General features: G+C 23.7%; 2 protein-coding genes across 3 annotated transcripts in view; one reads left to right on the top strand and one right to left on the bottom strand.

Moving 5' to 3' along the window:
• The first annotated feature begins 538 nt into the window (after positions 1 to 538).
• On the top strand, positions 539 to 16,835 carry LOC117176229 (putative E3 ubiquitin-protein ligase UBR7). The gene is made up of 6 exons (XM_033366371.1): positions 539 to 1,032; positions 4,923 to 5,108; positions 5,192 to 5,341; positions 7,299 to 7,580; positions 10,188 to 10,347; positions 16,005 to 16,835. Exons 1-6 carry the CDS (start codon positions 865 to 867, stop codon positions 16,154 to 16,156), a joined length of 1,098 nt encoding a protein of 365 aa, XP_033222262.1. The 5' UTR covers positions 539 to 864; the 3' UTR covers positions 16,157 to 16,835.
• Positions 16,836 to 23,796: 6,961 nt separating this feature from the next.
• LOC117176852 overlaps positions 23,797 to 26,892 on the bottom strand; it is a 35,427-nt gene continuing 32,331 nt past the window's right edge. For both annotated transcript variants that reach the window (XM_033367194.1, XM_033367195.1), the window contains exons 6-8: positions 26,219 to 26,459; positions 24,184 to 24,380; positions 23,797 to 24,103 (exon numbers count right to left, since the gene is read on the bottom strand). In XM_033367194.1, coding sequence (XP_033223085.1) covers positions 23,976 to 24,103; positions 24,184 to 24,380; positions 26,219 to 26,459 — 566 coding nt within the window. In that variant the 3' untranslated portion in view covers positions 23,797 to 23,975. The remainder of the gene's footprint in view (positions 24,104 to 24,183; positions 24,381 to 26,218; positions 26,460 to 26,892) is intronic.

Raw genomic sequence — 26,892 nt, forward strand, 5'->3', positions numbered from 1 at the left:
TTTCAAACTTTCGAAATATATTTCGAAATAATTCCTACAACATTTAAAAATTCTCCAATAACTAAAAAATTTTAATTCTTCAAAACCTTTAGAAATAAATTGTATTATATACATAAAGTTATTTATTTATATGAAAGATATTTATTGCAGATAAACACATAACCTCATTTAATAGGGTCAATATTAACGTTTATGAATAGTATCCTTTTGTTACTTTTTAAAAAATTTGGCCAAAACATCAGGAACAAAATTTTTACCTTTATTATTAAAGAATCATTTACAATTTAAATGTTCTCTTAATTCACAATTTTTTTAAATTAAAATCTCTCATTTGGAAAATTCATTTTACGAAATTCGAGAAAATTCAAAAGGACAACAATGAGTGCGAGGTTTTCGAGAATTTCGTTTGACCAATTTTTTTAGATAGGATATTTACTATGACATTTGAATTTGTTAAAAATAATTGAAAATTTATTGAAAAAGCTGAACAAAATTTGGAACTTCATCTGCTCATATCCAGTTTAAACATTCAATCCCTTTTTAAGTTACGAGAATTTAAATGAAAAAATTAGAAATTTAGTATCTAGATCGGTAATATTCTCGAGAATTTTACCCACAATTCAAATTCTCCCGAAAATTTCCTCGACAACTTTCGCTTTAGCGGGAACCTTTTGTAAATTTACTACACACAGTACAAAGCATCCTTTCAAGCTGCGTACGTTGATAAAATTTATCCGGTTGTTTGTAAAAAATCCGCAAGTTGTAATCGTCACGCTAGAATAGTTTTCGATTATCTTCATTTCGCATTCTTATTTTCTCGTTGGAGAATCGAATTCGACGATTTGTGAAGCTTGTCATCGAAAAATGGAGTCTCAACGAGGAAGTTCAAGCTCAACAGAAAGAGCCGTTGATGATTGCGAAGATGAGAATTCCGTTACGATGCTTGACGTCCTGCAGGAAGAAAACCAACTCGAGGAAGATGCAAATGCTGTCCTCGGGGCCGCTGACGACAAAAACTGCACCTATATCCAGGTATGTCACCCACAATCACAACCTAACCTCCTTTTCTCACTTTTGCGTTCTACAACTCCCAACATTTTATATCCCATTTTTCTATTTTCATGTCAGTTTAAACCAATTAACAATTTCGTGTTTTACTTTCTGCATGTCTTTCATTGTGATTAAAAATTTGAAATATTGAAAAATCGAATTTAAAGGCAATTTCACAAAGGAAAAAAATTATGATCGTTAGGATGTCCTGTTTTGTCCTCTGGAGGAAAAAGTTTTAAATATTACTGTTTATTTTTAAATAAAGTAAATAAAAGTTTGTATACAGATATTTGGGATCATTTTTGTTGTTCAATTTTGTTGATTAAGCGTGCTGACATCTTGTATTTTCTTAGAATTTTCAACGCGAAGAGAAAGTTAATAGTTTCGGAAGGTGAAATATTTTGTTTTGATTTTTCAATTTCCTTTAGGGAAAGTTAAGTCAGGTTTTTGAATTAATTTTGCGACAGTCAGGGAATTTTTATAAGTGGAAATTGAAATAACTGTCAAGAATAATAAATATTATTTTCAATTTATTTTTTTCCATTCATAAAATATTCGAGGTTAAAAATGCTACAAGATTAAAATGCTGATCTGTGAATATTAATGATTAGGGAAAATGAAAAAATTATAGAAAAAATAGGAAATTTTTATAATTAAGTTTTGCGACCACCCAGTTATAATATTCTAATTAGTAATTTATTTGCCTTCTATTTCTTTTTCTTTTTTTTGTAGTTGGTTTATCCTGACGATCATATTTTTAGCTAAACATGTTATTATTAAATGAACTCTTGGAAACCTGGAAATACCAGGACATTTTTTTAGTGCCAGTAATTTCTTCTAGAACGTGCTTAATTTTTAAAAAATTTAATATGAAATTAAATAACAATGTTGTTTTATTTGTATTAATAGCGTTATATTACTGGTTTTAACTGTTTTTCTTCTTATTTTTTTGTTGTTGAGTATTCATCATTTTAATTGAAAATTGAACTATTTTCTTAACATTTTTTTTTTAAATCAATTTTTTCAACTGTAACTTTTCTGTTTTTAGTGAAAAATTTTAATAAAAATCGACTATTCGGTTAATAATTAATTTTTTTGTTTGAAAAATTCATAATTTTAGTTGAACATTCGCCTGCATTATTGGAAATTCTTTTTTTTTTTTGAAAATTAATTTTTTTACTGCAAATTTTAACTTTCCATTTTTGGTTCATTGATTTTTTTATTTTAAAATTCATCACTTTTGGTCGAAATTTCATCTTTCTTGGTAGAAATATCAAGTATCAGATGTTTAAAGATTTAATCTTATCAATCTATAAATTTAAATATTTGGTTAACAATTCAACTATTTTGGGAAAAATTTAATTCTTTTTTTTTTTTAATTTATACTTTAGTGCTGAAAATTCAATCGAAATTTCTGAAACCGGGAAATTTTATATATCTTTAATTTTATTTATTTTTAAAAGTAGATTTATATTGCTGGTTATAACTATTTTCTTGAAAATTCTTTTTTATTTTTGTTGATAATCAATTTTTTAAACTGTGAATGTAACTTTTTATTTTAAGTGGAAAATTTGACTAAAAAATCAACTATTTGTTTAAAAATTAATTTTTTTGTTTGAAAAATTCATAAGTTTAATTGAAAATTTGAATGCATTGTTGAAAATTCCTTTATTTTTTTTATCTTTTACTGCAAATTTTAATTTTCCATTTTTGGTTGAAGATTCATCTTTTTAATTTTAAAATTCATCACTGTTAGTAGAAAATTCAACTATATAGTTAAAAATTTAATTATTTTTGTTGAAAATTCATACTTTTGTATTGAGTTATTTTGGTATTTAAAGTGAGGAAATATTTTGTAGAGCGTGCCTAAGTCTTTTTTTCTTCAATTTGTAAATAAACTTAAGTAACAATGTTTTTTTATTTGGAAACCTAGCTTTGGATTATTGGATTTAACTTTTTCGATTTGGATTGGATTTAATTGTTTGAACCTTAATTTTTTTAACTTAAAATTTAACTATTCAGTTTTTGCTTGAAAATTTATATTTTTTAGTTAAAAATCTATGTATTTGTTATACTGTTTTGTTTCAGAGGTATCTTTTTTGGCTGAAATTGTAAATGCTTTGTTAAAAATTTAACTGAAATATTTCTTGGTTGATAATTAAATTTGTTATCCGAAAATTTAACTATTCCAGTTGAAGGTTCAGTATTTCAGTTGAAAATTCTTCTTTTCGATTGAAAGTTAATTATTTTATTGAAAATTGATCGTTTTGAATTGAAAATTCAAAGTACAGGAAAAACTCGATAATTAACATTGTATTTTTTTTGGTGGAAGGTTTATTTCTTTGGTTGAAAATGTAACTTTTATTGAAAATTCTTTTTTTGTCTGTTTATAAATTACTATTTAAAGTGAAAATGTATATTTTTCATTTTTGGTTGAAAATTGATCTTTTTTTAGTTAAAAATTCGTCTATTTCAGTAGAAAACAAATTTCCTTGATTAAAAATTTTTCTGTTTTTGGTTAAAATATATCTATTTGTTTGAAAATAAACATTTTTTTTTCAATTCTATGTTTTCAGGTTGAAAATTCAGCTGTTTTACAGAAAATTTTGTCTTTTGGCTTGAAAATACAATTATCTAAATGAATTTGCTTATTTTTTAAATTAAAAATAAATTATTTGGTTAAAAATTCATTTTTGTTGTTGTTGGAAAATTCATCATTTTAGTTGAAAATTTGATTAAATGTTTGAAAATTATATTTTGTTGTTAAGGAATAATTTATTACCTGAAAATTAAATTTTTTATTTTTTGGTTAAAACCGTATCTTATTTAGTTAAAGGTTCAATTACTGGTTGGTAAATTTATCTTCTTTGGTAGGAAATTAATCTTCTTTATTGATAATTTAGATTTTTAATTTTTAAATTAATTTCTGTTGTAAAAAATTTCATCTCTTTTTGCTAGAAGTATCGAATTTTGTTTGAAAATTTACCTATTTTGTTAAAATGTCGTGTTTTTTTTTAAAATTCAAATATCAACTATTACATTGTTTTATGAGGATTCGTCTTTTTGTTGAAAATGAAACTGTTTTGGTCAAAGTTTAATATTTTTTTATTAACATTTCGATCGTTTTGTAGAAAAATCATCTTTGTAGGTTGAAAATTCAACTGCTTGGTTGTAAATGAAACAGTGCGTTTATAAATTAATTTTGTTGTTTAAAATTCTTTTTTCTTGATTGAAAATTGACTTTTTTGCTGAGAATTCATCGTTTGTGCTTTAAAAGTATCGCATTTTCTAAATTTTATTTTTTTATATCTTGTTTGAAAAAACAAACGTTTCGGTATAGTCATCTTATTTGGTTGAAAATTCAACTGTTTTGTTGAAAGCGCGTCCTTTTAGATTGTAAATGAATGTTATATTGCAATAAAGTAATATTTTTTGGTTGAAATAAATAAATATGTCATTTTCAAATTTTATTCTGAACTTGTTTCAGAGAAAATGAAAAAATTATCAGGGAAAAGTCAATGAATTTCGAAAATGAAATGCGTGAAATTGAAATAACTTTGTTGTTGAAGGTTCATCATTGAAGTTGAATATTTATCTTTTTGCTTGAAAATTAATTTTTTATCTAAAAATTTAACTTTCTTATATAAAAATTTAACTATTTCAGTTCAAAATTCATATTTTGGTTTATGTTTAATCTTTTTTGAGTAACAATTCGAACCATTTGGTCGAAAATGTACCTTTGTATGTTGGAACTGCAACAGTTTGGTTAAAAATTAATATTTTTTGATTTACTTTTTTTCATTAAAGTAAAATAAAAAAGTCTTTTCGCAACTGTTAAAAAAAATCATTATAATAAGAAAATTCTTTTACAGGGTTACATGAGACAAGCACTTTATGCTTGCAAAACATGCTGCAAAGAAGGAATTCGCGCCGGTATTTGTTTCGCCTGTAGTTTACACTGTCATGAAGGTCATGAACTTATTGAATTGTACACGAAAAGACAGTTTAAATGCGACTGTGGAAATTCGAAATTTGGAGAGAAATGCTCATTAAATCCGGTACTTATTAATAAAAAAGAAGAAAGGCATTATACTTTTAAATTTGGCTTCAGTAAAAAATTAATTCGTATTTTTTATTGAAGGTAAAATCCGAATCGAATCCTGAAAATAAGTACAATCAGAATTTCGATGGTGTTTATTGTACTTGTTCAAGGCCGTATCCAGACCCAGAAGGTCTTGATAACGATGAAATGTTACAGTGTGCGATTTGCGAGGACTGGTATCACACCAAGGTAAAAATTTATTTTAAAAAATTGATAATTTAACAGATTCTTCATTTTCCCTCTGTTTTCTAGAAACTCTTAATTTTTTCCCTTTTTTATTAACTTTGAATTTAAGTAATCGAACCCAATAAGGAAATTCAACTATTTTTGGTCGAAAGTTAATTTTTTTCAAATTAAAAATTCTGCTGTTATATTTTTGGTCCATAATCGCTTTTTTCGGTTAAAAATTCCACTATTTGATTGAAAATGTATGTATTTTGTATTAAATATCTTGTTTTTTTTTTTAGAAAATTAATTTTCTTGATTGATAGTAGTTAAAGAAACATCTTTTTGTATGAAAATTTAACTATTTAATTGAAAATTCCTTTTTTTATGTTGAAACTTGGTTGAAAATATGCTACTTCGTTAAAAATTCAACTTGCTTCGAAAAAATTCGTCTTTTTGGCTTGAAACTTCAACTGTTTTTGGTCGAAGTTTTAGTTTTCAATTAATTTTCTTATTTCATAAAAAACTCACATTTTAAAAAAATGGTATTATTTGGTTGGATATTTCAGTATGTTGATGAAAATTCAGCAATTTTTCTTCAAAGGTAATTCTTCTTTATTGAAAATTCAACTGTTTTGTTGTAAATTCGTCGTTTTTTTTTGCTTAAAAATTAAACTATTTGTTCGAAAACTAAATTTTTTGTTAAAAATTCAAAAAGTTTTGTTTTAATTTTGTTTATGTTTTGGTTGATAATCTACTTTATTCACTGAAAATTGAACTATATATTCAACTGCTGGTTGAAAATGGATCCTTTCCTTAGTTGAAAATTTAACTATTCAACGGATTTTGAAAACACCGTTTTTAAATAGAAAATTCATCTTTTTGGACAAAAATTCAGCTGCTTTATGTAACAATCGTTGTTTCATGTTCTTTAATTAATTCAAATATTTTGTTAAATTCATCTTTTTTGATCGAAAATTCATCGGTTTTATTAAAATTTCAGAAATTTTAGTTTAAAAATTAATTTTTTATTTTTAACTGAAAATTTGATTGTTCTATTTTCGGTTGAAAATTGATCTTTCTTATTTAAAAATGTAACTATTTCGAATAAAATTTATCTTTTTTGTAGAAAATTAATCTTCTTGGCTGAAAATTCATCTTTTTGGTTGAAAATTTAACGGTTTTGTTAAATATTCGTCTTTTTTATAGAATATTTTGGTAGAAAATTCAAATGTTTTGGTTAAAATTTAATCTCTGATTAATTCAGTTATTTTGTTAAAAATTAATTTCAATTCCGGGATAGAAAATTAATATTTTCTGTTAAAAATTTCTATAATTTGGTCGCGAATTTAATTATTTTCATGAAAATTCAGTAATTGTGTTAAAAGTGATACTTATTGGTTAATATTTAACTTTTCTTTTAAAAACTATTATTTTCGACTTAAAAATGCAATGGTTTGTTAACAAATTAATTTTGTTGTTTGATAATTCAACTAATTGGGGTTTTAACTTTAAATTTAACTATTCCATTTTTTATGCAAAATTCATATTTCATCTTAATTGTAAATTCAACAATTTTCTTAAAATTTATACGTTTGGGTTGAAAATTAACATGATTGTTGAAAACTAATATTTTTGGGTTGAAAATTCAATTGTTTCGTGGACAAATTAGTTTTTGTTCTTTTTTGATAATTCAAATATTTGGTTGAAAATCTGATTGTTTTCTTTCAATTCAATTCTTTTGTGGAAAAATCTTCTTTTATATTTAAAATTCAATTATTTTAGTCGAAAAATCAACTAATTGTTAAAAAAAAGTTTTGTTGAAAATTACAATATTTTTATTTAAATAAATAGATTCCAATATTATTCCCCCACTAAATCCCAATTTTTATAAGAAAATCACTCCATTTGTCCCTGTTTTGATATCATTTTGGGCTATGAAGTCCGATCATGCCTATAAATATATTTTGTAAATATTTAGCACCTTGGAGACAGCGAAACCCGACCCGAAGAAAATTCTTACGACGAAATTGTTTGCGATGCTTGTATGAAGAAAGCCTCTTTCTTGTGGAGTTACGCTTCGAAATTTGCAGTAACAAAGGATTCGAAAAAGGAAGAAACGACACAAAACGATGAAAACGTGGAGGTTGAAGACTCGTCAAAAAAATGCACGATGCCAGAAACTCCTGCTAAAACAGAAGGTTGTTGTTTCTGGGTCGAAGGCTGGAGATCAGCTTTGTGCACTTGCGAGAAATGCAAAATGGTGATTATTTTTTCTCATTATTTATATAATTTCGGTCAATTTAAAATATTGATTTCTACTTTATCTACAGTCGTGGGGCATATTAGTGTATTTATTAAGTTACGGATTCATTTACTTGTTTAGAAATTCCACTACTCGGTTAAAAGTTAAAGTCATTTATTAAAAATTAGGGTTTTTATTCAAAATTCATCATTTTAATGGAAAATTTCTCTCTGGTTGAAAATTTAACTACTTTCTTGAAAATATATTTTTTTATTTCAAAATTTAAATATTCCAGTAGAAAATTTAACTATTTTGCTGAAAATACGTTGTTTTTTTGGGAAAAATGATTTTTTTTTATTCAAAATTATTTTGTTTTTAACTGAAAATATAAGTGATACCTGTGGAATATTCCATAATATTAAATAAAAACTTTTTTCTTTTGTGAAATGTTCAGTTTTTTATTGAAAATTCAAATTATTAAATTTTTGTTTGAGAACTTATCTTTTTTAATTGAAAATTCGTCTTTTTTGGTAGAAATTAATCCTTTTTAGCTGGAAATTCATCTTTTTAGTCTAAAGTTCAAATATTTCATTTTAATATTCATCATTTTGATTGAAAATTCACGACTTAGGTTGAAAATTAATTTTTTTAACTAAAAATTTAACTGTTTCATTTTGGGTTGAAAGATGATTTTTTTTTTAAAGTTTAAAATTCAACTATTTGTTTAAAAGTCTCCTTTAATTTTAAATTCAAAATATCTCGTTGAAAAATTCATTTTATTTTTGAAAAATTTATCTTTTTTTTTAGATAATTAATCTTGTTTGAAAATTCATCTTTGTGGTTGAAAACTCAAGTATTTCATTTAAATATTCATAATTTTCTCTTGAAAATTTATCTTTTTGTTTTAAAATTCAACTATTCTAACTAATTTTTGTTGAAAATTTATATTTTTACATGGAAAATTCAAGTATTTGTTTAAAAATTCAGTTATTTTGAAATGACCGGGAATTTGATTAAGCTTTAAAGATTTTCTATATTTCTCATTCGCGAAAGGAAAACCTTTTCTGGTCAAATGTTCAACTAATTAGTTGAAAGTAGATGAACTTTGTTAAAAATTTATTTTTTGTTGTTGATTATTCATCATTTTAGTTGAAAATCCTTTTCTTTGTTTGTTATAAATTAATTTTTTCAACTAAAATTATAACTATTACATGTGTGGTTTAACATTTATCTTCTTCAGAAATCTATCTTCAGAAATTTATCTTCTTCTTGGAAATTCATTTCTTTGGTTGAAAATTAAACTATTAGGTTGAAATTAATTCTTGGTTGGAAATTAATATTTTTGGTTGCTAATTATTTTGTTTGATTGGAAATTAGTTTTTTTTTTTATTGAAAGTTTAATTATTCCATTTTTTGTCGAATTTCTTTTAGAAATTTAATCTTCGTGGTTTAAATTGAGTCTGTTTAGTTGAAAATTTAAATATTTTGTTGCAAATTTGTCTATTTTCGTCAAAAATGGTCTTTTATTCATAAAAAATTCCACTATTGTTAAAAATTCATTTTTTGGTGGAAGGTTTATTATTTTAGTTAAAAATCAATTTCTTTGCATAAAAACTTAATTATTTTGTTGGAAATTGGACATTTTGCTAAAAATGAATTTAAATTTTTTTAAATTGAACTATTCCATATTTAGTTTAACAAACAACAAAATTTGGTTGAAAATTTATGTATTTTGTAAAATATTAATTTTTCGGCAGAAAATTTATTTATTTTGTTAAAAATTAGTTTTTTTGGTAGAACATTTATTTATTTTGTTAAAAATTATTTTTTTTTTCGTAGAAAATCAATCTTTTTGTTTGAAAATTCATGCATTTTGTTGAAAATCAATCTTTTGGGTTTGAAAATTAATTTTTTTCAACTTGAAATTTAATCTTCTGGGTTGAAAATTCAACTGTTTAGTTGAAAACTAAACTATTTTGTTGAAATTTTTCTCTTTTTGGTAGAAACTCCATTTTTTAGATTGAAAATTCAACTATTGGGTTAAAAAATTCAGTTTGCTTTGGTGGAATATTGATTGTTTTAATTAAAATTATTTTGTTCGATTACAAATTTAACTATGGAAATTCGTTTTTTGTTTTTAAAATCGATTTTTTGTTTACTGAAAATGTAGCTATTCCACTTTTGTTGGAAAATTGATCTTTTTTAGTTGAAATTCACTTCTCCCCTTTTCCAGATTAAAAATACAATTATTTTGATAGAAAATGCATCTTTTTGGGTTGTAAATTAAAATTTTTAAATGATTCCTTTTGGTTTGAAAATTAACCTCTTTTGGTTAAGGATTTAAAATAATTTGTTGAAATATCGCATTTTTTGGTTTGATTCAACTGTTTTTGAAATTGAACTATTTATTTTTGAATAAGTTTTGATTTTCAAAAATAATATTTTATATATTTAAATAATATAATGAAAATATTAAAGAATTATAATTTTTCATCTGTTGCAAAAATACATTTTTTCATTGATTTTTGACAATAAAGTAACTTTTGCTCTTGTCATGTACAAAATTTAATTCTGCGGATTCTTGTGATACGCTTTTTTTTCTAGAAAATGATTATATATTTTCAGGTCTACAAGGAAAACGAAGTTGAATTCCTTCTCGATCCAACAGATAGTGTTCAGGCATACGAAGAAGCTGGCAAAGCCAACAATAGAGAGTCACAATACGAAAAGGGAATGAAGGCTTTGGCTTCTCTCGATCATGTGCAGCAGGTCAACGTGATTGAAGGTAAATCAATGAAAAATTTCAAACTTAGGAATTTTTTTCAAAACCGGGAATATTCCACAGTTTTTTTTTACTTTTTCCACAAATATCGTCTCATTCTTCGAAAAAAAAGTATTTGGAATTGTGCTCAGTCTTATCAACCATCTCCTTTAAAATATTGAAGATCATTTTATATTTTGGATTTTAAAGTTAATGTTTAAAAAAAAATCAATTTTCCTTTTATATTTGAAAGCGAAAACTGCCTCTTTAGATATTTAACTTAGTAATTACATAATAACCTAAATTTATATAATTAATTACTAATAATGTGCATTTTTCCAAATATAAAATTTACACACTTCCGGTTATTAATTTATTTTATTATTTTATTAATTCCATTTTCTCCATTTACAAAGAAAATTCTCCTTTTTCAAGTTTTTCCGCTGGAAAACCTGGAAAACCGGGAAATAACAGTGAATTTATTTTTTGAGCGGGAACTTTACAACATTTTTAGAATAAAAATTTTGTCCAACTTTGATTTGAACCTTTTTTTAAATAATTTTATAAATTGTGATTTTTATAAATTATTGTATCATTTAGTTTAGAATGCTTAATTCGAAAATCTTTCACCTTAATAATTTTCCATTTTAGATTTTTAATTTTTAATCATATATTTTAATTTAAAGAACTTTAAGATGCAGTTTTTTAAACAATTTTTTTAAAATCATTAAAGTGCAGTTTTGAAGATTTAAACAATTAAAAATTAAAAGAATTTGGTGTTTAAAATTTTTGCATAAAAAACAGTTTTATTTTATCAACTGTAAATATAATTAAATAAATTATTTTTAAAATGGATCTGTACTTTAAATATAGAAATCTAAACAATAATTGATTTGACCAAACAATTCTAGATCCGTTCAAAATTTGAGAATTTACTGATTGTAACTGTTTCAGTCCGAAAGTCTTGATAAGAATTGAAATTAATATATCATTTATTCCGATAATTTTATTTTTAAATACAAGTTTTAATGCTTTATCAATAATATATTTTTAATTGTGAGTTTCAGGTTTTCCTTTATATTGTTTTTTATATTAAATTTACTAAATAAATTTATTAATATATTATTTCCATTAATTTTTCTTAGACATTAAAAAATGTTAAGGTGCGTTTTACTATTTTCAACTTAAAAATAAATCTATAATAATTAGTCATAATGTAGAAAAAGAATAAGTATTTAATATTAGCAATATTTCACTGTTCATTCAAGGCGAGTAAATTGAAACCAAATATTTAAAAGAAAATAATTCAATACTGAATTGTTTTACATAGAAAGCTTTGAATTTTGAGATTTTCGAATAACTTTTAAACTTTTAGCGCTAAAATTTTAATTGTTCTGTTTAAAACAGTTAAAATTTGTATCCAAAGAAATAGGTTTTCAATCACACATATGATTTTTTCACCAAGATGATTAATATTCTAACATAGAAGACGAATTTTCAACAAAACAGTCAAATTTTCAACAACAACAAAAAACATGAGGGTGTATTATCAACTAAAATGATAAAATTTGTTTACAAAGTAGTCCTATTTTCAAGTATATAGTTGAATTTTCAGTGAAAAATATAATAGTTGATATTTCAATCGAAAAATATATATTTTTATAAACCAAACACAGTTGCATTTAACCGAAACGACCAATTTTGATTAATTACGTAAATTTTCAATCAGGTAACTGAATTTCTGAACTAGAAATAAATAAATACTTAACCAAAAATGAAATAGTTGAATTTTCATTTAAAAAATTAAGTTTAATCTAAAACAAAACAGTCTTCTATCGGGAATAGTGGTCTACCATTTCGCCACCTGGTGTTCAAAACTGGAACTAGAAAGAGTAGGTACAATTTTAAAGTTGTACATTAATTTTTTGCATAAAAGTGTTCTTACGATAGTTTTGTGAAGTATAAAACAATGATTGAATACTAAAAACAAATTTTCATAAAAAACAAATAGTTTTAGATAGAATTTCCATATTATGCAATAAAAAAACACATTTTTATCAAATAGGTTTAAAAAAAATCGTTTCACTATTTCATATAAGTTTTAATGAATTTAAGTTTAAATAAACTTGAATTAATGTATGTAGTGACCAATTTTATCCAGATTATGTGAAGAATACGAATAATACACGATATAGGGTAACCGTTTTAATCCAAGAAAAAAATTCCCGGTCATTTTCCGGTTCGAAAAAATTTTTCATGGTCCATGAAATTTAAAAATCGAACTCTAAAGCTAACAATTTTTCCATTTAAGTTAATAAAAACTCAGCTGCAAATGAAAGCACTCAAAGTGGAACTCTTGAATTTCAAACTTTAAAAATAATTTACACATAAAATGGAAACTACTAACACTTTTAAATTGAACAATTTTTAGTTACATGCAGTTAAACTGCAAAATAAATATTTTAACTTTCATAAATTGTAGAGTTTAAAGATTCAGTTGTAAAGATATAATTCCACGTTATCATTTTCAATGCTGTAAAGTCTAAATTGAAGAATCAATCAATGAATTGAAAATGTTTAAAATAATATCATCTAAGGCAATTTTAAGGCAGAAACATTAAAAAGTGAATGATTACATTTTTTTATAAACTGAACACTTCTTAAATTAAAAGTTAAATTATTAATATTTTAAATGGTTAAAAAATTCTTAAAATGCTTCCAAATTTTATTGGAATATCTTGAAATATCTGCATGTTGTTTACATTTTTTTTCAATTTCTTTTTAAATTCTGCCAAATTAAACAAATTTCCTTAAAATCTTCCACATTGATTTTTGATAATTTTGTAAATCTTTCTAAATCTTTTTGAATAATCACTCAAAATTATCTTTTCAAAATAAAAATCATTATTAACTTTCATAGGAAATGTTTTTTAATCTTTTGAAGCCATTCATACTTTGTTCAACTTATTTAAAATCATTTCAAATCATTTAAAATTTTAAATTGAATTTGACTTTTCTCAAAACTTCTAAATATTTCTTCAACTTCCTTGCCTTTTTTAAAAGAATAATATGTGTTCAATTGTTATTTATACATCGAAGTGGAATCATTTTACTTACAAAGTACATGGTGGCCACTGGACCGGGAATTTTTTGAGACCGGGAAAATGACAGTGAATTTTTTTTGACCGGGAATTTTCCAAATTTGTAGAAGAAAAATCGGTCCACGTTCGATTTTAACAGTTTTTAAATTATTAGTGGAATTTTTATGTTCTTATATGTTATGTTTTTTTATGTTTTTACTTTTAAAATTTTCTATTTAAAATTTTTATTCCTAAGCTTACATTTTTTAATTTAAAAATTTTTTAAATGCTTTATTAAAGATTTGAACAAATAAAAAATAAAAGCCTTTGATGTTAAAAATTTTTGATAAAAAACATTTTTATTTAATGATTAAATAAATTTGTTTTTTAATTCATCTGTACTTTAAGTAATAAAAATTGAACAAAAACGATTTGAGAAAACGATTTTAAACCAGTTCAAAATTCAAGAATTTTCAGATTTTAACGTTAAAACTTAAACGGTTTCAATTTGAAAGTCGTAGTTATTAAACAAATGTTAAGGTGTGACTGAAAGTTTATAAAATATTTTCAACTTAAAAATGTTTTTCAGTCTAAAATATTCAATTTTTAACCCAGTCAATTTGAAATGTTTAATTAACAAAAGATTAATTATTGAATATTTAACAATGTTTGAATTTTTATTGAAGACAAGTAAATTGAAACCAAATATTGAAAAGTAAAGAATCTTTAACTGAACTGTTTGACATAGAAAACCTGGAATCGTTAAAATTTCAAAGAGTCTTTAAACTTTGAACACAATTTTAATTGTTGTATTTGAAAAATGCTTGATTTATAAGTGAAAATTTTAATTTTTGATGTATAATCTGCAAATGAACATTTGTAGAAAAAATTTGAGTAATTTTAAAAGATATTTAGGAGTTTTAAAAAGATTAAAAATTATCGTGCAAATTTTATAAAGTTTTCTTAAAATCTTTTAGAACCTTTTTTGAAGATTTTGTTTAAATCTTTGAAATACTTTTTGAATATTCTCTTAAAATAATGTTTCAAAATGAAAATTTATTTTTAATTTTCCTAGGAATCTTTAGACAATTTTTTTATTCTTTTGAAGCCTTTCACATTTCTTGAAAAGAATCAAATTTTGTTGTTTAAAATCTGCGAAAATCTATAATTTATTTTATATTAGGCTATCATTTCAAGTTTTACATTAAGTTTGAATCTTTTCAAAACTCCTGCATATCTCTTTAAATTACTCAAATTTCGCCTACAAATAATAAATGTTCAATTGTTATTTATACATCCAAATTGTAAAGAAATTTTCTAAAATTTGCAAGATTTTCTGAAAATTGTAGAAAAAATTCAATTCATTTTGACAGATATTTAAAAGTTCTGAAACAACTTCCAGATTTCTCAAGATTTTTAAATAAAATGTTGAAGCTTTCCAAGAATGTTTAAACTATGTAAGAAGAAAATAATTGAATTTCTAATTTAAGAAGTGTTCAGTTAAAATTTAATCAATTTTTCAATATTTGATGTTTCTAGCTTAAAATTCCTTAAAATTATAAAGTTCATTGGTTGATTTTTTAATTTAGAGCATTGAAAATAATAACGTGGATCTATTTTTGTATATTGAAAAATGTTATTACCTTCAATATTATACGCGTAAATTATTGAGTATTTGAATACAACATTTTTAAATTAAAAACTTTTAAATTTCAATTTTAAAAGTTCAAAGTTTAACAGTTCCACTTTGAGTGGTTTCATTTGCAGCTCAGTTTTTATTACCTCAAGTGGAAATTTTGTTAGTTTTATTGTTTCATTTTTTAATTTCATTGATCGTGAAAAATGTTTGCGAATCGGGGAAAACCCGGGAATTTATTTCATCGATTAAAACGGCCACCCTGAATTAATTTTTTTTTTAATAGAACAATTAAAATGCAACGTTCAAAATTTAGTTTTTATAATAAAAGCATTTGTTTATGAATGTATAATTTGAAGTTATTTTAAAATTGGGAATACTTTATAAAGTTTCAATCAGGCGTTTACATTTGTTTAACTAATAAGACTTTCCAATTGATAAAGTTTACATAATTTTAAACGTTTGAAACTGGAAATTCTAAAATTGCAAACTGATTTCGAATGGGCTTGTAAAGTTAATTATTTTTAACTTTTTAAATCTTAAAGAACAGTTTAGTTTAAAAAAAAATCATTATTAATTTATATTCACAGTTAATCAATTTTTAGTATCCAAAAATGACTTTAAATAAAAAAAAATCGTTAAAACACTTTTATACAAAAATTAATGTAAAATTTTTAAATCGTACCTATCAATTCTAATTTGGATTTTTGTCAACAGGTGAGGTATCGCAGTTTGATCATTCCCAATAAAACAATTGAGTTTTCAGCTTCGTTTTTAGAATCTTTTTAGAAAATTGTTAAATTTTCAAGCAAAAAATAAAACATTTAAATAAAAATATAACCTTCAGGAGAAACTTTTTGCCGTGACAAATCGTAACAAAATGTTTCGAGCCCCCCCCCCCCTCCCATTGAACTGTTACGTAATTTAAGTACGGTCCCAAATTCAATTGATTTTCTATTTTGTAGAATACAACAACATGAAAGAGCGACTAAAGGAGTACCTGCAGAAATTTGCCGACAATAAAAAGGTCGTCAGAGCCGAAGATATCCAAGAGTTCTTTTCCGAAATGGAGCCGAATAAGCGACAAAAAGTCGAAATTCCGAAATACTGTCGTTGAGTCATAAAAAAAAGGCTCTTCCCTTGTGCAGAAATATTTTCGGCTGCGGTTAATCGTAACAAAAACAAAACAAACACAAAAAAATGTGAGAAGTATTACGGTTTCCTTTAGGCTTTAGGCCATCGAATATAATCTTGTATAGCTACATTTATTTCTCTAAAAACTGCGAAATCGGATTTTTCCCCCCAAGTCGAAAGGTCCAAATAGTTAACAAAAGTTGGACATTTCATTGGAAAATTATGAACTAACTTTGCTGGAAAATTATTTTGTAACAAAGGTACAGTGCCTACGATAATCTATTTTTCTCATCCAATATATTTTAAGAATAATCCGAGGAATGATCAGTTTTAAATGTTCTGTTTGCCCATCGATGTAGAAGCGAATTTCTTCAAGTCATCATCCTTTTTTTTTGTAGCTTATTATTTTACGAGAAGTTACAAACTTCGCGACGATTTATTTGTGTAGAATTTTTAGTGTATTTGAGAAGTCTTTACAGCTTTAGTCTCTTTAGTTAAAATTACTTACAAGTAGGAATTTTGATACGAAACTTTTCTTGGATATTATACACTTGTTCCTCCACTCCGTACTTATTGACCAAGTGAAGCAAGTCGACGTTTCATATTATCTAATTTTTCTTGTTATTTCCTGAAGTACAATAAAGATTCAGTTTTGTAATAAATTGTTCTTTTATTATGATCAGGTCTCGGACTCGCAATAAAAAAAAGAGCTGCATTTGCAACCGGATAATTAAAATTCTAATTAAAAAGATGTATTTTAAACAAATTGCATAAATTTTCCAGAAAACAGTTCAATATTCTACCAAATTGTCGAATTTTCGTGCCAAAGAGACGAACTCTCTACGAAAAAGTTGAAAACGATTTTAGTTTTAAACCAAAAGTAGTTGAATACAGCCAGAAAATAAACGAATTTGTAACGAAATCGTCAAGTTTTTAAACAAAGAGATGAATTTTTAACTAAAGTGTAAAATCTTCAACCCAAAAATATTAGTTTTTAATAAATGCTACTATTTAAAAATAATGTAATTAATTTTTTTAAATTTAACTACGACTTTCAACCAAGTAGTAGACGATTTTTTAACAAAATACTTGAATTGTCAACTAAAAGAAATTAATTTTTAACCGTAAATTGTATTTTGAAATAAAAAATATTATTTTTTACAAAAAATACGAATTTTAAAACAAATAATTGAATTTGCAGCTGAGCAGATTAATCTTTTGCAAAAAAAGGATTTTTAACAAAATACATAAATTTTTAATCAAAAAGTTGAATTTTCTTCCAAAAAATTATTAATTTGTTTTCTACATTTTTTTTGTTTATAAAAATGTTCAACTAAATACTTGAATTTCTTAAGGTTAAAAGAAAATTTTTTCATAAAAAATTATGTATAATTTTTATTCAGGAGAATTAATTTTCAACAAAACAGTTAAATTTTCAACTAAATAGTTGAATTTCGAACCAAACAGCTTAATTTTCTACCAAAGCGATTATATTTTCAACGAAAATTATGATTTTTCAAGAAAAAAGTTCATTTCCCACCGAAGAGATTAATTTTCTACCAAATTGTGAAATTTTCAAGTAAAAGAAAACTACGTTTTTTCTATAAAACTGTTAACTATTAACCAGAGAATATGAATTTTTAACAAAACAGTTATTTCGCAACCAATCAGTTAAATTTTCAAAAAAATAGTTATATTTTCAGTTAAAAAAAAATAATTTTGAACAAGCAAAAACCGAACTTTTAACTAAAATTATAAATCTTATACCAAATTTAATAGTTGATATTTTAACAAAAAATATTTAATTCAAAAATAAAAAACGGTTGGATTTAACAAAGACCAATTTTCAGCCAAATACTTGAATCCTTATCTAAACCAGATTAATTTTTAATAAAACAATTGCATTTTTAGCAAAAAAATTGTTTTTTTTTTTTTAGTATAAATACGAGTTTCCAACAAAAATACATCAATTTTGAACCAAATGTTATAATTTGTTTACTATATTGTTTAATTTTCAAGCCGAAAGTACGAATTATTTACAAAACAGTTTAACTTTGAACAGGAAAATGTGAACTTTTTAACAAAAAAAAATTAATTTTCAACCGAAAAAAACCAATTTTTAACCAGACGGTTTCATTAAAAAAAAATTTATAATTAAGATGTCCAACTTTAATTCCAACCGTTTTTAAAATAATTTTTCAAATTGTGATTTTTATAAAGTATTATATCTTTCAGTTTAAAATGCCTAATTTGAAAATCTTTCACTTTAAAAATTTTCCGTTTTAGATTTTTAATTTTTAAAAGCATATCTTTTAATTCAAAGAATTTTGAAATGCAGTTTCAAAGGCTTAAAAATTAGAAGTTTTTAAAATCGAAGATTTTTTAATAAAAAACCAGGTGGCCGCCGGAACGGGGAACCTGGAATTTTAACAGTTTTTAAAAAATAATTAAAGTGCAGTTTTGAGGATTTAAACAATTAAAAATTGTAAGCATTTGAATTTGAAAATTGTTGATAAAAAAATAGTCTTCTTTTATCAACTGTAAATGTAAATAAATTATTTTTAAAATGTGAACTTGCGTTTTACTATTTTAAATTTGAAAATAAATCCATAATAATATAGTCATAATTAAAGGTTTTTATTAAATTAAAAATATTGTGAGTCTAAATTATTTAATTCTTATGTTATTTAATTTCAAATTTCTTTATGTAGAAAAATAATTAATATTTAATATTTAGCAATATTTCACTGTTCATTTAAGACGATTAAATTAAAACCAAATATTAAAAAAAAAAAAAAAAACAATTTGAAACTGAATTGTTTTACATAGAAAGCTTCGAATCTTCAGATTTTCGAAGAACTTTTAATCTTTTAGCATTACAATTTTAATTGTTCTATTTAAAAAGTGTATAATTTATAAGTGAAATTGTTACATTTTGACGCATAAATAACAATTGAACACTTACTTATTATTTGTAGAAAAAATTGAGTAATTTTAAGAGATATTTAGAAGTTTTAAAACGATTTAAAATTAATTAACAACTTGAAATTACTTCAAGTAATTTGAACGAAGTGTTTAAACATTTTTTTCAGAATTTCTAAATATATTTTAAAATTAATCGAAATTTTCCTACAGTTTTTGGAAAATCCTGCAAATTAAAAAAAATTCTTAATATCTTCCAGAATTTTTCAAAGTGAAAAATTATTTTCAATTTTCCCGAGAATCTTAAAAAAAAATTTTATTCTTTTGAAGTCTTTCATAATTCTTTAAAAAATTATACATTTTTTATGTGAAATCTGCAAAAATCTACATTTTATTTTAAATTCGGCTGTAAGTATTTGAAATTGTTTCAAGTTCTACATTTAATTCGATTCTTTTTAAACCTTCAAAATATTTCTAATATTTTTGCAAATAGTAAGTGTTCAATTGTTATTTATAAATTAAAATTCAATTTTTTTTCAAATTTGCAGGTTTTTCTACAAGTTTTAGAAAAAATTCAATTTATTTTGAAATATATTTAAAAGTTCCGAAAAAAAATTCATAAATTATTTTGAATTTGGAAAAATTTTAAACCACTTCTATATTTGTCAAGATTTTGAAATAAAATTTTAAAGCTTTTGAGGTTGCCTAAACTATTTAAAATTAAAATAATTTAACTTCTAATTTAAGAACTGTCGAGTTAAAAAAATTATTTTTCAATTTTTAATGTTTCTAGCTTAAAATTATTAAAAATAATCTAATTTTGAATATTGTTAAAGTTTATTGCTTAATTCATTAATTTAGACTATTGAAAATGTTAACGTTATATACACAATTTTTGTTATCTAAAGTGAAAAATCGTTTTTTTTTTGGAAATAATTTCTTAAACTGAAAACTCAACTATTATCTTTTTGTTGTTGAAAATTGATTGTTTTTAGTTGAAATTTCAAATATCTAATTGATAATTCAAGTATTTTGCTGAAATTTCATTCTTTTTGGTAGAAAATTAATTATTTTTGTTGAAAATTCAATTTTTGGTTTTAAAGATTCATTTTAGATGAAAATTGATCTTTGTGGTTTCGAATTTAATTCTCCTTCCTAAAAAATCTTTCTTATTTGAAAATTCAAATTATTTTGAAAAGTAGTCTTTTTTTGGTAATTCAATTGTTTTTGATAAAAAATTCACATGTTTTTTGCTTGAAAATTTATTTGCTTGTTTAGAAGTTTAGCCCTTTTTTAAAAATTAATTTTGTTGTTTGCCGATTCATAATTTGAGTTGAGAATTCATCTCTGGCGGAAAAATGTGATATTTTGTTTGAAAATTCAGTTTTTAATTGGCTGAAAACTAATTTTTTAAACTCCAAATTTGACTTTTTCAGTTGAAACTTTAACTATTTTGTTGAATTTAAAAAAATTATTATTTAAACTGAAAATATGACTATTCCAGTTGAATATTCCATCATTTCAGTTAAAAATGCCTCTTTAGTTGAACATTAATATTTGAACTGAAAATTAAACTATTGAATTTTTGGCTGAAAAATTATATTTTGTAATCGAAAATTCGTCTTTTTAGGTAAAAATTAATCTTCTTTGTTGAAAATTCAATTTTTCTTTTTGAAGATAAATTTGGTTAAAAATTCACCTTCTTGATTTAAAATTTCACTATTCCAGTTGAAGATTTATTATTTCATTAAAAAACTCATCTATCTGGTTAAACATTAATTTGTTTAACTAATGATTTAACTATTTAATTTTTAGTTGAGAATTTATCTTTTTCAGTTGAGCATTTATTTATTTTGATGAAAAGTAGTCTTTTTTGGTAAAATTAAATCTTCTTGGTTGAGAATTCATACTTTCGGTTTAAAATTCAACTATTCCAGTATAAGATTCATAATTTTATTTGAAAATTCATCAGTTTGTTTATTTTTTTTTCTTTTTTTGAGCTATAAATTTAACGATTCCATTTTCGTTTGAAAATTTATTTTTTTAGGTCAAAATTAAACTATATGGTTGACTATTTTTTTAATTGATGTATTTTGTTGAAAAGTAATCTTTTTGGTATAAATCCATCTTTTTGGTTAAAAATTAAACTATTTTATTTGAAGATTTATAATTCCAGTTAAAAATTCATCAATTTGATTGAACATGTAACATGTTAAAAGTTATCCTTAAATTTGTTGAAAATTAGTTTTTTTTGAATTCATCATTTTAGTCGAAAATTTCTGATTGAAAATTAATCCTTTATAAGCTGGAAATTCAATTTTTTGGTTGAAAATTTAACGATTGGTTGAAATTTGTTACAAATAAAATATTTATTTTGTTAAGAATTAAGCCATTTGGTGCAAAATTTAACTATTTTGTTAAAAGATTGATAATTTTATTGAAAATTCAACACCATTGTGTCAAAGTCATCTTATTTGTCGAAAATTCAACTGTTTTGTCGAAAGTTCTTCTCCTTTGATTGAAAATTAATATTTAATGGTAGAAAAGTCATCCTTATCCCTCTTGGTTAAAAATGAATTTTATTCTCGAAAATTCAATGTCTTCTAAAACGTGGTCTTTTTGGCTTGAAAATTTAACTTTTTGGCAAGAAATTAAACTATTTGCTTAAAAATTGAATTATTTTGTTAAAAAAATAATCTATTTAGTTCAAAATTAATTTATTTGTTTGAAAATTTAACTTTTTCGATGATAATTCGTTTTTTGTGGTTAAGAATGAATTTTTTTTAAAATCAACTATACCATTTTTGGTTGAAAATATATCCTTTTCAAGTTGAAAATTAAACTATTTGGTAAAAAATTAATGTATTTTGTTGAAAATTCGTCTATTTTGGTAGAAAATTAATTTTAGTTAAAAATTCATCATTTTATTTGAGGATTGAACTATTTAGTTGAAAATTCGTCTTTTTAATTGAAAATTCAACTATTTGGTTGAAAATTCATTTTTTTTTAATTTCGTCTTTTTGTAGAAAATGAATCTTCTCAGCTAAAAATTCAGCTATCTGGTTCAAAATTTAACTGTCATCGAAAAAGTTTTGGTTTTAGCTTGAAAATTGAGCTCTTTGGTAGAAAAATAAGTATATTACATTAAATTTATTATAATTCTTAAATTAATTAATTTGCTTGAAAATTAAACTATTGTATAAAATTAACTTTATGGTTGAATATTTATCTATTGTATTAGAAATTATATTTTTTTTTGTTAAAAATTAATTTATTTATCTGGAAATTTAACTATTTCATTTTTGTTGAAAATTTATCCTTTTTTTAGTTCAAAATTCAACTATTTGGTAGAAAAGTCATATATTTTATTGGAAATTTGTCTCTGTGTGCAGAAAATTAATCTTTTTTGTTGAAAATTCATCATTTTGACTTGAGATTTCAACTTTTTGGTAGAAAAGCCATGGATTTCGTTAAAAATTCATTTATGTGGATGGAAAATTAATCTTGTTTGTTGTTGGTAAGAAATTAAACTATTTGCTTAAAAATTCAACTATTTTGTGCAAAAAATAATATTTTAAGTTCAAAATTAATCTATTTGTTAGAAAGTTGAACCATTTTGGTGGAAATTCGTTGTTTTTTTTTTTAGTAAAAAATTAATCTATTTACTAGAAATTTAACTATCCCATTTTTCGTTGAATATCTATACAGAATTATAAGTTGAGAATTCAAATATTTGGTAGAAAATTCATTTATGTTGTTGAAAATTCGTCTGTTTTGGTAGAAAATTAATATTGTTTGTTGAAAATTCATCATTTTGGTTGAGGATTCAACTATTTGTTTAAAAATTTATCCTTTTGAGTTGAACATTCAATTATTCGATCGAAAATTTAACTATTTTCTTGAAATTTTAATAATTTAGTTTAAATTTCGTTTTTTTTTGACTTGAAAATTAAACTATTTTGAAAGAAATTAAGCTATTTGCTTAAGAACTCAACTATTTTGTACAAAAAATAATCTTTTTAGTTAAAGATTAATCTATTTGTGTGAAAATTGAACTATTTTTGTGAAAATTCGTTTCTCTTCGTGGTTAAAAATTAATCTCTTCTACAGCTTCAACTATCCTGTTTTTTGTTGAAAATCTAACCATTGTAAGTTCAAAGTTCAACCATTTTGTAAAAAAATCATGTATTTTATTGAAAATTCGTTGATCTTGGTTTGAGGATTCGACTATTTATATTTATTATTTATAGAAAATTCAACTATTTTCTTGAAGATTTAATAATTTTGTTGAAATTTCGCCTTTATGGATTGAAAATTTATCTTGGTAAGTAGAATAGTCTTGGCTGAAAATGAACTTTATTCTCGAGAATTCAATTTTTCGGGTTGAAAATTTTTACTGTTCTCCAGAATTTGTCTTTTTGGCCTGAAAAGTCAACTAATTGGTAACAAATTTAGTTGAAAATTCAGCTAGTTGGTTAAAAATGCAGCTATTTGTTTAAAAATTCAACTATTTTTTTCCGAGTTTAATAAAATTCTTGAAACTTCAACTATTTTGTTAAAGTCGTCTTTTTAATTGAAAATGTAACTTTTTTCTTGAAAATTCATTCTTTTTAATTCAAAATTCTCAACAATTGAACCATTCAATACTCACCATCCCGCTATCCCGTTCTGCTATATAAATTATTTCCATAATCTTGTGAATTTGAATAATTTCGAATTTATTTATTTTTTATACTTAATACAATTTTCCAGTGATTCGTATACAATATTTTAATAATTACATAGACACTTGCAGGATGGATTAGTTTGTATATTCACAAAGTTTCACTTAGAATGAAAATCAAATTAGCAATTCTTATTATCTTCTTCGAATGTTGAATCTACGGTCGTTTCGAAGAAGTCAGGTAGTTGTTGTTATTTAGTTGGAGTGGAATCACCAGAATCGGATCGTTGCAGCTTGGTTTGTCTGTGTAAAGTGACCACGTTTTTTCGATGCAATCGAAAATTCCTTGAAAATGAATATTTGAATAAGAAATAATTAAAAATAGGATTATAGAATGAGTGGTTCGATTTTAATTATTCACTCACCAACTGCAATAGTTTTTACGTAATCTTCTTTTCCAAATTCTTGAAATATTCTGTATTTGTTGCCTGTTTGATCACTCAGAATGTTAATAACATCTTCGCGATTTTTAGGTGGTGAATGTTTTTGAATGGCTTCCATTCTATGAACGCTACTATCTATTATCACACCTGTTACTTCGGGAACCTTTAGCCGTAAATACCTGATAAAGAAACATTTTTTTAAATTCTATTTTTTCTAAGAAAAAACATTTTCTTGAACCAAAATTTTTTTTTCGTTTTTATAGACGAAAATTTGGTTTAATCTTATACTTTTTCGTTGATTCAACATGATATTTTATTGAACCAACCATATTTTGGTTTGAATCAACTAAATGCTCGATCTACCAAAAAATTTGGTTAAAAAAAAATAAAAAATTTTGTGGGGTTAATTAAATATTTTGTTGTTCATATAATAACCATAATAATAACTATAACAATAACTATAATAAAAATGTGTTTATTTCAATTTCGGTTGAGAATTCATGTTTTTTTAATAAAAATTTTATTACTTGGTGTAAAAATTAATTTTTGTTGAAAATTTAACAATTTGTTAAAATTTTTTTTATTTTTTGACCTAAAAATGTTTCTTGGCATAAATTACATATCTTTTGTTGAAAATTTGTCTCTTTTGGTAGAATTGTTATTGCTGTTAAAAATTCAACTTTTTGATAGCAAATTTAAATATTTCAATGAGAATTTAAGGATTTATTTAAAAATTATTAATTTTGGTTGAGAATTTAACTGTTTCGTTGAAAACTCAACAATTGTTCGAAAATTTATATATTTTTGGTGAATATTCAACTAATTCTGTAGAAAATAAAAAAATTTGGTTGAATTTAATCTTTTTCGGTAAAAAATACTTTGCTTGAAAATTAATCTGTTTTGTTTGGGAATTCAACTGATTTGTTCAAAATATGTCTTTCTGTATTGAAAATGCACATTTTTGTTTAAAAACAAACTTTTTTGTTGAAAACTCAAGAATTCGCATACATTTTTTTTCTTAGTTGACTTCAAAATGTTTCGTGTTAAAAATTTCAAATTTTTTTCCAAAATTTATCTCTGCTGATAAACAATTTTTTTCTGATTAAAAATGCAACTGCTTGATTGAAAATTTAATTATTTGAATGAAAGTTCAACAATTTTATTGAATATTCATCATTTTTGTTTTAAAATTCAAATGTTTTGTTAAAAACTTGTGTTTTTTCAAATATTTTGGGTCATTTTGAAAGATTAGAATGAAATTTTATAATAATTTCAGTAATTTAATGGTTATAAAGGATTTTAAATATTTTCGAGTAGTTTGAAAAATTCCAAGGCAATTTTAAGAGATTTCAAAAGTTTCAAGGGATTTCAAAAGATTCCAAAATATTTTAAATATTTTAGGGATTTAAAAAAAATTCCAAGGTGTTTTTAATTTATTTCAGCATTTTAACAGGATATCAAAGTACTTAAAGTATTTTAAGTTATTAAAAAAAAATTGCAATACATTTTCAAAAGGGATTTAAAAAAATTATAAGGAGTTTTAGTTTGATTTCAAAACTTTGAAGGGATGTCAAAGGATCTGGAATTTTTTAGTGTATTTTAAAGATTTTAGAGTCTTTTAAAAATTCCAAAGAATGTTCAACAACATTTAAAAGTTTCCTTGTGATTTAAAAAGATTTAAAAATATTAAAAATATTTTAAGATTTAAAAAAATTCCAAGAAATTTGCAAGATTTAAAAAAAATGTTAATGGTATTAAAATTTTCATAAAGGTTTTGAAATATTTTATTATATTAAAAAAATGTTTTAAATTAATTTCAGTAATTTAATGGGGCATTAAAAGATTTTAAGTATTTTAGGAAATTTTGAAAGCTTCCAAGACATTTTTAAAAGCTTTAAAAAGTGTATAAAATTCCAAGGAACACTAGTATGGATTCCAAATGAGGGTTAGTTTCCAGATTTTCGGCTTCTAAATTTGAATAATTTTCGGGATAAATTTTTGTTTTTTAAAATCATACTTGTTGCAGTGACTAATAGTTTCTCCTGGGCTGGCAGTGAGGATACAAAGTTGCGATTGATCTGAATCAGGTTCAGCTGGTCCAACTTCAGCATTATGAAACATCCTGTCTCCATCCTGGAGAAGGAAAGTCATGTTCACTGAAAAACCTTCGGCTGCTCCATAACCCTTATTTCTTAAAGTTAATTGAGCCTGGACGAAGTTTTCAACTCCGAGAAGAGCTCGGGTGATAAAATAACGAGCTGTAAAGAAATTTTAAAAAATGCATATTTTAAAATAAACCAGGGTGGCCGCAGATTAGAGAAAGCCCTGGAAAGCCGGGAAATGTCAAAAAAATGGTTAGTCATGGAAGGTCAGGGATTTTGAAAAAGAAATAGCAAAAGTCAGGGAATTTCTGCAAAGAATAATTAGGGCTTCCAAACTGTCACTTTTATGAACTATTTTTTTTCTCAAATAATTTTTTAGTCAATTTTTAAAGATAAAGTCACTGTAGGCAGTTTTTAAAATAAAAAAACACTTTATTCACTTTTCTTGTAATAAATTAACCAATGGCTTGATTACTATTGAATTCAGGTCAAATTAAAGCGTGGGTGGCTTTACTCGCAGTCGGTAAGGTGTATCGACATGATTTTGGTGTCAAAATATTAAGAAGAGCTCCCTCTTTCATGCTTTTTG

The sequence above is a fragment of the Belonocnema kinseyi genome, chromosome 7 (genome assembly GCF_010883055.1).
Source record: "Belonocnema kinseyi isolate 2016_QV_RU_SX_M_011 chromosome 7, B_treatae_v1, whole genome shotgun sequence".
NCBI lineage: Eukaryota > Metazoa > Arthropoda > Insecta > Hymenoptera > Cynipidae > Belonocnema > Belonocnema kinseyi.